Source organism: Leptosomus discolor, chromosome 5 (genome assembly GCF_034619465.1).
Source record: "Leptosomus discolor isolate bLepDis1 chromosome 5, bLepDis1.hap2, whole genome shotgun sequence".
Taxonomy (NCBI): domain Eukaryota; kingdom Metazoa; phylum Chordata; class Aves; order Leptosomiformes; family Leptosomidae; genus Leptosomus; species Leptosomus discolor.
The window spans coordinates 79,381,490-79,394,008 of record NC_141395.1 but is presented as its reverse complement, the minus strand read 5'-3'; the positions used below and the strand labels follow the sequence as shown (position 1 = coordinate 79,394,008).

At 40.9% G+C, this 12,519-nt stretch overlaps 1 protein-coding gene across 6 annotated transcripts in view; it reads right to left on the bottom strand.

Annotated features, from left to right (window-relative positions):
* The window catches only part of ASAP1 (ArfGAP with SH3 domain, ankyrin repeat and PH domain 1), a 129,965-nt gene extending 128,323 nt beyond the window's left edge, over nucleotides 1–1,642 (bottom strand). For all 6 annotated transcript variants that reach the window (XM_086465485.1, XM_086465484.1, XM_086465487.1 and 3 more), the window contains exon 1: nucleotides 1,584–1,642. In XM_086465485.1, coding sequence (XP_086321611.1) covers nucleotides 1,584–1,642 — 59 coding nt within the window. The remainder of the gene's footprint in view (nucleotides 1–1,583) is intronic.
* Nucleotides 1,643–12,519: the final 10,877 nt, after the last annotated feature.

Here is a 12,519-nt window from a genome sequence, read left to right as displayed (position 1 = left end):
GAAATAAAGTTTGGAGTTTCAGCCTAGAAGTCCATTACAGCAGCCCCTCTCCCTGATTACTCATTTGCTGCTACTTTTAACCCCTGAAATTGCGACTGCTGGTTCCTAAGTTAACTGGCTCTCTGTTGACTATGGTAGAAGGTGATCATCTACTCACCTGTCCTGCCTCTAATGATTTTTTTTAATGCATTGCTGATCCCAGCAAAATTGAAAGGGGGGGGCAGGAAAGGTGTCAAAACTCTTCAGTTCCTAGAAGTTTTGTGGGAAAATAAAAATGAGCAGAGAACAAAAAATGGTTATTGCCCCTATGGATGGAAAAGGCCCACCCTCATTTTGTTCTTTATCAAGGCAATCAGTGTGGGTGAAAGATCCTGTAAGCGTCCCAATCGTGGGAAAAGTTGCACGGATGGTTTGCACCTCCTCAGGAGCTGCAGTCAAGACACAGATCCATAGGAAATCAGGTTTCATTAATTTCAGTGATCTCACCACTACTTATTTGCTTATTGGTGGTTGTGTTTTATTTTATTCCTCCAAGAAGATCTAGGAGCAGTAGAACATATACTTAAATGCTGTTTGAAAATCAAGTAGGAATATCCAGCTTAACAGCTTCATGCTTTTCAAAAGACGTTGTTTGACTTCTGAACTCTTGCTTATTTAAGGCATCATGGACTTAAAAAGGAAAAACATGCATAGCCATGTGACAAAGCAAATGCACCAAAGGAAGACTGATTCGGTTTTCAGAAGATCAGCAGCAGTGATTCACCCCTCTTGGCTGGGCTGCAGTGCCATAAGATCAACCGTTTCCCCCAGGGAAGAAGAAAAGATGAAAGTCCCACACTACTGCGATGGCCACGCAGGGAGCAGTGACCTGTGCCAGGATAGCTCCAGCCAGTGCACCAGGTACAGAGAAAACTTCAGCCTTAACCGTTAATATTGTTATTGTAAGGGTTCAAGTCAGGCAACCCAAATGCAGCTCTTAGTGGTTCAACGAAACACAGTAAAAACTTTAAAACAAGAGCACTCGCCATCCAGAAGCTGAATAAACAAGAGCATATTTAGACAACTGCATGCTATTCAGCACTTTACATCACAAGAAGAGAGTCCCTTCTCTTTCAAGCCCCCACACAAATCTTGCCATAGATTTTTCAGGCTGATCTCAGAGATTTGTTGCTTTCCAAGTTAAAACAACATCAGTTACCAGAGCTAGATGAGTTGAAAGGAGTTACAATAAGTGTCCTTTTTTAACCCTGCCCCCCTCATCCAGCTTTGAAATCTATGAAAGCAAAGCAAAATACATAATAAATGTTATTGTTTGTTCCAGTGTTTTCTCAGGCAGTCAATGTTTCGTAAGGATTTACTGATTTATTGGAATTTTTGATCCTTGGAAGGACCAATAGGTTAGCCCTTTTCTGAAAAACACCCGCAGTAGTAATGTCCAAAGTGGCTTTAAGCAAAGAAAAAACCAACTGGTAGGTATTGCAATTGATAAAACCCATTTCTTTCAGGCTTATTTTTCATAGATTCTGGTCTGCTTTTTACTCTTTAAACCAGTTATTTATATTTATGTCTTTCTTCTTTCTTACCGATTCCATAGTGAATCTCTTGAAGAAAAACTTGAAAGCCTGGAAGCTGAAGATCTCATGTCTCATCTGTCACAACCAGAAACCTACCTAGATGAGGAGAAAAGATCGAGTAAGTAAAACTGACCAAAGCTATGGGAGTGACAAGATCACTTAATCAGTCAGTTTGAAACAATGTCTGTTAATTCTTCAGTGATGGCAGTTGATCATACATTGTTTGGTTACTGCATTTGATATTGTGAATTTATTGTGGTAAACAGATCCATTAGAAATCACCTGCAAGTAACACCTTGTTAAAAATTGCTGCAGGAGAGCTTCATTTAGCTGACTGGGGAAACTCTCTGTCTAACTCAATGTGGTAACTACTCAGCTGCACTGAGTGCAGAGCTGGTAACATCGCCTGTCCAAGTTGTCTGACACTTCAAAAGACCCTGTTTTCAGATATAACTTCAGTCTAGCCGTTCAAGCTGAAAATTTCCATGTCAGGTGTATGCACCAGACTGATCTTTTTTGGAAGATGGAGATACGATTTGAAGGATAAAGAGACTGGGAGCAAGAAGTGGCCTGACGGGGAGGAATGCTGCACGTAGGAGAGCGGAGGAGGGTGTGGGGAGACAGTCATACGAGGACATGGACAAGTGGTGTCACAGTTCTTCATCAGACTTCTCCACCATTATAGTGCATACTATTTCCAGTTCACAACTTGCCTTGCTGCGGGGGAAGGAAGGTGATAGAGATGCTAAAGAGCCTCTGGAGGAGGTGGGTAGGACTGGGACATGCCTTTCACTTTGAGACCTGCTGGGCTGATCTCCATAGTGGGTCCAAAGGGACAAGGTAGAAAAAGATTGACCAGGCCTTGGGGCCAGATACAGGCACTGGGAAGGAGAATACTACCCAGAAGCCGTTGCCTTTAAAGAGGAGGTGGTAAAGCAAGGAGGCTGTGACAAGCCACGTGAGACAAATAGATGCAGACCGGGTAGGCTAGCAGAATGGGAGACGTGACGAAGACCCGTAAGGATGAGATTGGGATTGAGCAGAGGGGCCAAGGCGGAAGGGGAGGGGAAGGGAGGCCACTTCACACCCTTTGCTTAGCCAGTCTGCCCATTTCCATTTGAGCACACCGCTTGATTCCATGAGGAAAAGCACACCTCCTCCACTATAAGTCTTTTTTTTCTTTTTACCTTCTCTCTAAGAGAAGTCTTGTTACTTTTGTTGACCTGTTTCCTCAGAGACTGCTGTAGTTTGTTTATGGGTTTCGTCCTCTGTTTGTTTTATGTTTCCAAATATGTCATGTGGGTCTGGAGGTTTGCCAGCCCTTATCATTAAAAATAACATAGAATAATCCCTGTCTCCAGGACACGTTGGGATTCAATTAAAAATTGCGTCATAGAAGTTTTTGGATGGGATGTTACAACGTCTCTTTTCGCTTCTGTTTCTGAGCCTTTCGAGTACTTTCAAGTGATGTGGTCAAGAGCTCTTTTGCCATCAGGAGGGATAGAGATCTCTTTAACCAGCAGATTTCAGATTTTTACATATTGGCTGGAAAAGATCCGAGATTCTACCAGGTATGCCACCACACCAGCTTGGCAGCACATGAGAAGAAATGGTTGTGGGCTCTCTCCATAAGGAAGAGGTGTGTCCTTTGATAGGAAGGCAAGGGTGTAAGAGGAGAAGTGTCTACCTTAAACCAATAATATTATGTTTGAATATTACGTTACATGCTGGGAAAAGGTGTTAGAAGAACACCTGGATGCTGCGCTGGTTTTTGTGGACTGGGAAAGGCCTCCACCAGCAGACAACCGAGTACCACCGTATTACGACAAAACCACAGCCACTGGTGACCTTGGATCTGACTCAACCCGTGTTGAGATGTCTGCTTGTTCTTTAACTTTAGAGCACAGCTGATCCTTTTAATGATATTATCCACCTCCTTAGGCAAAAGAGTCACCTTCGTGATTATCGGTTTATGCTATTCAAATCAAAGCAAAAAGAAAAATATATATAGTGGCTGGTTGCTTTCTAAATTGAATGCTGACCTAAGTTCACAAGTAACTATGATTGACATTAGATTATGTTTCGAATTGATAGTAATTTATTTCTCTTAAGTCCAAAAAGTCACAGTATTTCCTTACATCTTCTGTAATAAGCTACTGAATATTATTTAATTACTCATTTGCTATAGGCAGCATCACCAGCATTTGTGGTTAGATCTCAATGGTTCGGGATGTTTATGTTCCTTTTCTAGGTCTCCTGCTCATTTCTGGGCCTCTCAGTACTACAGCAACCAGCAAATAAAATGAAATATGAAAGAAATCCAGAAAATTATTTATAAAGAAATCAAGTTTGTTGAAGTTTTCGGGATTGATTGATGAGAAACAACACTGAGGAGGAAACATATGTGTCTCTCCTAGAGAGAAGAAAGGTGGTCCAGGGGTGAATACGCTCGTGTGGGTTCAACACCCTGACTTGGTGACCTTGGAGAAGTTATTAGGGCATCATTCAGATGGCAAATTTCCTCAGGTCTTACGCCCATGCGAGTGTTTTGTCTGGGTAAAGAGTCTTTTGAGGCTAAATACAGGTTTTATGAAACTCTTAGCCCAAGGATAGTAGTAGAACTTGGGCTGTGTCAAGATGGCATCTTGACTCCGTTTCTCACCCCCCAAAAAAAAAGAAAAGCGGTGCTTCCCAACCATCCCTGGCAATGTGAAGGTAACACTGTCAGATTTATGTAAAGTCCTTATGTATGACAGTATGTGAGTGGGAGCAGGGAGCAAAAGGAAATATAAAACCCCAGAACAGATAGAGAACAATGAAAACCTGGGGTTGCTTTTTACCTAGGGACACCTACACTTGAAAGAGAAAGACTAGCTGGGGCTTACGTAAGAAAGAGGCCTAACTGAGAACAGGGTGACATTAATGGTAGCTGGGTGACAATTCAATACAATGCAATACAATACAATAGCAGGTTCTGTTAGTCCTCAAATGAGGAAAGCATTTCTTCTTGTGCCTAATTATAAATACGTACAATCATATTGAATTAATTGGTACTATGTAAGAGCTTGACTATTCCTAGCTCTTAACTAGTAAGTATAATGAATTGAATCCCTATATTTTTAAGCTTTTAGAATGGATTAAATAGAAAGCCAATGAATTCTCAGGAATGGAATAGAAAAATTGTCAATATTGGATAATAGTCAAGAAGAAAATCTGATGCAGAGATTTTGCAGGGGAGAGGAAAAGATCAGAAATATTTTTACACTCTTTAATAACCTTACTGCTTAAACTCTGTGATTTCATGCGTAAGTCATTTAATGACCTATTTCAATTTGCTTTTTGTTTTGGAGGATGGTTTTTTTTTGCTTTCATAATAGAACACAGAACCTGAACAGCAATAATATTTATATTTTTCATGTCTAGTGAATCTTTTAGGACAAATATTAACCAGCCAGTTTTCATGTATGCCTGAACTGAGTTAACCTAACTAGAAAAGCTCAAACAAGCAAAAGTTAATATTGTTTCTACAGTCACTGATGTAACAATAATAGTAGTTGTACACCACCATGCTGAAAATCAACTCCCTTTATGTCCAAACAATAGGGTGAATCACAGAATTCTGACCTCGATATACAAATGTGATCATGTAGTAATTATAGCTCTTGTGCTTTCTGTATAAACAGACTACTTCATCTGGAAATGCTGTAGGATGCTGCTTCATTCTGCAATTTCCAGCTAATGACTGAGCAGAAAGCTTTTATATCCCAAGAAGTCTTAAAATAAAGCAGGTAGAAAAAATCTTATTTCCTGCAAATGAAAACATTAAGCTGGTTATTTGAACTACAGGGAATCAAGTCATTGCTCTATCTATATTCTGTTGAAAAACATATCTTAAGAATTTAAAGATTGTCTTCAAAGTCACATTTTGCAAAGACTATAGAAACTATTTTCACGAACAAAATATAGAATTAAATTACTCCGTCCATATGTTAACTGACATGTTCTTGAGCAGCTATGAGATGAAAGAAAACATCTTTCATTGTGCCAAAATCTGCTTGTTCTGTCTGTGTCCATGTTGGTGTCATCCAAACAGGATGTGACAAACATATGTTCTTTGGCTTCGCCCTAATCCGTGATTTGGATAACGCTATTAGGATGTGGTCTAACAAACTTCACTGAAGCAAATCCGAGGACATTTGTCTGCGGACAAGTCACCTCAGACTTGATTTTAGTACGTCCTAAGCAGTAGACCCTCCAACCTGACCTCATACATTAGCTGTATGTGTTTTCAGTGCTTCCATAAAAATACACCACCAAACTAATAGCACACTTAGAAGAACGAGCTGAATTGTGAAAGAACTAATAACGGAAAAGTCGTCACTGGGTTGTACTAACTCAGCATAGAGCCCAGGAGTGACCCTGAAGAGCTGGCTGACATCCTGTTGATGATGAGTCCCTATTTATAATGGTTTCTGAGAAATGTCAATTGCTCAGTTTTCAACCTATTAAATAATTGCATCATTAAATAGACTTTAGATAACTCTAATTTATTAATCAAAATTTTGTTTTGTGCCAGAAGTTCTACTAAAGCATTACATCAATAGTGTAGATTTTTTTTTCCCAGGAAAATCTAAAACCTCAGAAAAATATCAAGATAGCTTTCTTGAAACAAAATATATTTTCCTTAATTCCATCCTGATTGGCATGAATTGCAATACTTTTCTCTGATTCTTTACGAATAGTGACTTTAATTAGCCATTCCAGTGTTTTACACTGGGTTGATGTCAGGCTGAGAGGGTTATTAACCCTTGGGTCATTCCACTGAACTTTTAAATATATTGGCAAAGTATGAGCTTTCTTCCATTCATCTTGAAATTCTCATGTGTTTGAATATGTATGGAAAATCAGCTTAAAAATTCAGATTGTTTCTTGGACAGTACTCTTAGAAATTACAACTGATTAAAGAAGAGTCTAGTTCTAGGAGCTGTCAGAGTGGAAATTAGTTCTCCACCCTCGTTCTGATATGATCAGCATGTGATTATGAAATGATCATCGTAGGATATATGAGCTGTGCAAGTTCTATAGAATAGTTGCGCTGGACAGCTGAAATGTTTTTAGGAGTTAACGCTGCAAAACATAATTCTAAGAGTCAACAGTTTTGTAATGTATCACCACCATACGCTGTTACAACACATTGCTGTAGAGGGCCAGGGCGCTTAAGTATACTTGTGTGGTAATTTTTTGCAGTCTCATTCAAAGGTGAATTTTCTTTAAGATTCAGATATATGACAAAGAGATTTGTGTAAGTATTTAGGCTGAAGGATTCTTTAGTCTCTGAAGCCTGTCTTTTGTTATTTGTCTAAGGGCTTCAGGATGATGGTATTGTGACTTAAATCTCCTTGTATCCATTTAAGAGTGACCTTTCTATCACTTATGACTACATCCATCGGCTGTTTCTTGGGCTCAGGGAAGAATTTTTATTTTGTGGAGGCAGTAGCTAATCAGTGTCTGCTGCCTGGTTTCAGACCTGTGGAGAGCTTTCACTGATCTCATCAAGGGTATTTTTTTATAGTTGTTGACAAGGCTCCCATTCACAGCCCAAGATTTTGAGTACTTTACAATACACTTCTGAAGAGTGTGAGGGGCTAATAACGCATGAGAGTGCTTCCTACCATCTCTGTAAGGTTAGTCAATGCTTAATTATTTAATCAGTACGCAGTCTATAGCAAAATAGCCTGTACATGGTATATGGATAATAGATTAATAACATAATATGAATGTGACATCAAGTCCTCTTGTCACTGCCCCCACTCATTCTCAATAGCCACTGATTGTGGGTTTAATTCAATATCAGACATTTGCTGGATGTATTTTTAGGAAGGAGTCATTATGAAAATTAGAAACTAAACCTGGTGTAGCCATGTGGAAGATCAGCTGGTCTCTGCACGAAAAGTCTGATGTATCTGAACTTTCCGTGTCCTTCCTACAGCAGCTTTTCTACTCTTATGTCAGCAGCTCTCAAGCAAAGCAAGCAGCACACCTCCTGCTTCTAGCCCTCATTGATTAGTCAGGGGCTAATAAGGCCTTGCGTTGTCCTTGTGTCTGAACACCTCACAGAAGTTAATGAATATATTTCATATATATTTGTAGGATGGCTGTATATTCTTGTGATCAAAGACTGGCTCTATACTTGAGACCCCAGGCTGAAGATGAGCTTATCGGGCCTGATGTGCCGACAGAGCCAGTCTTTGATCCCAAGGATGACTCCACAGTGACTTCTGCCAGCCCCTCGTGTCTTGGTACCGCTCCGCCCTTCAGAGTGCTGTGTTTTTCATGCCTTCTGCTTTGATGTGCACCAAGCAGTACCACTCTCCTACTTGCCAGCCCTGTGAGCATGTCACATATTTTGGCTGATATAATACTGCTGCTAGCCATCCTGTCCTTCAGCTGAGGGCAGAACTATCAAAGCGTCTCTACAGAATATCCCAAAACACAAGGCACATGGAAACCTCAATACGGGAATAAAAGATATTCCTGAATATTGTATCTTCTTTTGTTCTTCGTGTCTGTATCTACCCCTGCAGTGAGTCATGCCCAGATCCGTGAGCATGCTCTTTAAAATCCTGTGTACTATTGACATGGAGAAATGAGATTAACTCGAAGTCAGTGACAGAACAGAGCCTTTAAAACATGATCCGAACTCAGTCCATGTAAATGGGATTCTTTACATCCACTTTAGTGAGCTGCGACTCAACTTCTAGACTGTGAAAGTGGGATGTATCTGACAAAGTGTCTTCGCCTGGGCTGTTCACCCCAGGCTCCCTTTATCATTACTGATGATATAGTCAATACAGACAACTGAAACTAGGTTGCAGCTCGCCCCATCCTACAAAAGTGGGTGTTCCAAATAGTGATACTAAAGTAGATGTCTACAAAGGTCAGATGAATCACAGCCGAAACTGCCTCTTTCACTCTCCTGACTAAAAAAGACAGTAAGGTGCAGAGCCCAGAGGTGAACACCTACCCCAAAGATGCTGCATGCCCTAAGAGCATTGCATCAAGGCCTTCTTGGTTTTGCCTGAACCATACAGCGGTACAAGACCGTACCTCTAATTCTGCGTTCAGGGAGAGGTGCCAGGAGGAAGAAAACAAATTTTAAAAGATGACACTTTTAATGGAAATCTCCAGGAAAAAAATACCTATTGGTGCACTACCATGGATGCTGACTTACTTTCCCCTGACAATCTAGTGGGAAGTTGTAATGGTTTTTAGATTTTCTTGGGCAGAAGCAGTTACACAATGAAATACAATAAAATTGCATGTTTTAATATAAATTTTATATTTTTACCATGAGAAGAATGATGCAGCTGAAAAATAACCTTCTCTTTTCCGCTTCATTTTATCAGTTTCCTGATCAATTTCACATGATGGTACTTGGACTGCCTTTCTTGGTGACAGCATGAATTTATGCTGAGACAGAAGCAATCAAATCATATGGTTTTGAAGAGGGTGGGAAAGCATTGAGACTGAGTGTCTCCATGCCCTGATGGTCGTTAAAAGTACTGAATAACTCACACGTTACACTCTCTAATGTCTCCTATTATTTAATAAATCACTTCACAAATAAGTGAATTTGACTAATGTATTAATTAGTGGAACTGGCTAATGAGTTTCTAGTATCTCGGCAAGTGACAGTGAGATGACTATTTTGGATGCACTGAGATGTGGTTGGCTCACGTTATAGAAAGCAGAGATGTGCATGGTGGAAATCTCGAGGTTTCTTCTGCCCTTCTGCAGCTGTGGAGCTGAGCTGCCTGCTCAGTGAATACTTCCCAAGTGCTAGTGTTAAAAAAGAAAAGAGGAAAAAAAAAAAAAGACAGACAACTATTTCAAGGGGCAATTATCTAAATGAGCTGGAGAAACCTGAGATGACTAAGCCCACAATCTCTGGAGAATTTGTTCTGAGCACTTTGATGAATTTTAAAATGGTATTGCATTCTGGGTTTTAATAACGTAGCCTTGCTCTTCTTCTGGCTCTAGGCAACTGTTGTTAAGTCCATTTTTTACAAAAGCATAAGGAAACTGAGTTAATAAGGCAAGATCACTAAACGCAGTGCCGCAGAGCTGCCAGGTGCCTGAGAATAGGCGAGAAGGCAGGTGTGAGCGTTACCTTCAGCATTGCACCTACTGAGGTGGGCCTGTTACGGATCTGTTTCACTTTCTGTTCAGCAGATAAAACTAATTAAAGAGGGAGTGAGTTTCGGTATCTCTAGCGTGATCAGTGGTAATTTACGCAACTTTGGTTTCCTTCCTCTGATATAAACTAAGTCTGAATCCTGACAAAACAAAAGACATCTCTGATTACAAAAACTGCCAACACCAACGGGAAACATCAGTCCCCATCACTGGTTTACAGTTGTAAGTTGGTTTCTTCAGTGAACAATGCTAGAAGCATCAACATTTTGCTGCTTGAGGTTGGAGTCACAAGCAAATCTGGCACTGAAGCACCAAGCCAAGTATAGGTTTTGGGTGCCTTAGCTCCTGGGAGAATTCAAAAGCCTGGGTCAGCTGCCCGTATGTCTCTTTAGCCAACATCTGGAAGGCTGAACTCTTAAAAGTGTGCTCACAGAAGAAGACATAGTAAGAAGGAGGCACCTAAACCACCTAACAAGGAGCACAAGACATGCAACTGGGATTTGATCACAGCCTTTGAGAATTCAGGGTGTCTTGCTCTGTAGCAGACTTGCAATCATGAATCTGCACCTGGGGTGGGAACTAGTCAGCCCTTCCTGTCTTGTAAAAACGCGATTCCCCACGTAGCGCTTGAGCAGTTAGTGGCATTGTGTGCTGGGAAGGCTCCACGTTCAGTTCCTGCCTCTGCCTGAGAGGGACTGGGATTTCCAGCCGGCACCTGTCCTCTCCTGCAGGCCCCTAAGACCGCTCGGCAAGGCCTAGAAATTGTTAACAGTTACAAAACAATCAAGTTAAATCTTCCTTTGTGAAAAACAATACGAAAAGCATACAGCACTGAATCCAGCTCAGATTTTTTCCAGGGAACATCTGATCCAATTTAATTCAGTAAGTCCCATTCCAGTCATTAATCTCCAGCCAAGTTTTGTTCTTTATTTTTTGCACATTATGATTTACTGCACAGCTCCCTCTTCATTATTACTTAGAGAAGCAGTTGCTCAGATCCTCTTTCTCTTGATCTCCTGATCAGGAAAATACTGCGCAGATGTGAACAGAAGTAAGACTATTACTCCTCTGAGAGAACTCTTCCCCAATTAAAAATAGTGTCTGTGAGGGAAATTATGATCTTGCAAATAGCTTCTGCTTCTAAGAAAGAGTACATTAACAGCGCAAATGAGGCCAGGTTTCCTTACATCAGGTCTACAGTTTGCTGCAAAACCAGTGCAGTAACTGGCACAATTCATATTGTACAAATATCTTGTGAGGGCTTAGAAATGTTGAAATCCTACATATATATCCTTCAGTACGTAGAAGAATCTGATCTGCCCAGCGCATCCCAAAATGAACCTGTTTCCTTTTTGGGAATCAAATATCTTGTTTGGTTTTGTCATGCGTAGGAAAGGACAAAGCAGAAACATATTTTCTTGTGATAATTACCAGAGACTGTTGTCAGTGTTCACCCAAATGCTACATGGACACTGTGATCCTTCCTCCTCTCTTGTCTTGTACGTGTGGGAACCAGAGCAAAGCCCAATGCAGTTTGCATCTGGAGTAAGAACTGGATGAGACTGTTCAGTTCTGGTGTTCATGACCACCACTCATCCCCTGCTAAACCTGGTGAACTAATATGTGTTGCAGGTGGCTGGAGGTGCTAAGGACCAAAAGCACTAACCTGTCCTTTCTGGGGATCTAGGTTTCTTTCCCGTCTGAGTTCACATTCTGGAGGGAGCCCAGTGTCTTTCTCCAAGACGCAAATTGACTTGTCTTCAACAGTCTGGCCCAGCTGATGATTTCTATTTAGAAAGGGCCTTGAATTATAAAAACAAATGTTCCACAGCTCAGGACTGAGATGCATTGTCTTGCACTGGGAAACTCAAGAGGAATTGCTGAATTCTTGTCTACCAAAACCCTATTTCAGTGGACAGAAATAAGTGACCTCACTTTCAAAAGGACATTGAAATAGTTTATCCAGGCCTTTGGTCTGAGCAAAGGTTCTGAATTTTAGGCAATCAGCTTTTGAAAATTACTAATTTAAGCTTTTATCTGCAATGGCCAGCTTTAGCAAATCGGGTCCTCTCCTGATATTGCTTGTCTAAGCAAAATGTTTCCACCGTACTAGCAGCCAGCACTACTATGCAAGCAGTACTGATATCGGGATATTATTATCCCCAGGAAACACTTCTCACATTAATGTGGTGGTTTAGTGGCCTGTGATATTGCAAGAAGGTATTTCTTCCAAGGAGAGAGAATTTAGGTGCTGGGATAAATAACAACAGGTGCCTTCCACCTAACTGTTATTGCCCCTAAAGCCATGCTGGCACACGCAGGTTTGCACGGACACCAAGAGGACTTGGGAGCGCTGAAACCCCACGCGAGCGACCTGAAGGGCAAGTGCCCATGAAAGCTTTGCCCCCAGGTTGTGGTGAGCACAGCGCTGCACTCCTGTGGAAATTCTCTTTTCATCTCAGAGTGGTTGTGGCTTTTCCCATGGGGAGGAGGTAGCCAGAGGTTACAAGCAGTGTTTTTTTTTTCCTTCTAGCTGTCTGCCTGTTTTTACAAAAATTGTAGGAAAACTTGAGACCTGTGTTCCTCCATCTGCCTTGGTTGAGGGGGGTACATTTACAGACATTGCAATTACCTCAGCCTCATTGGTAGAGGCCAGGCTACAAATATTGCAGAGTTCTCAGTAACAGGTTATTTAAACTCCATTTAAATGATCTACATTTCCATGATATAAGTTGTTGTTTTTTTTTTT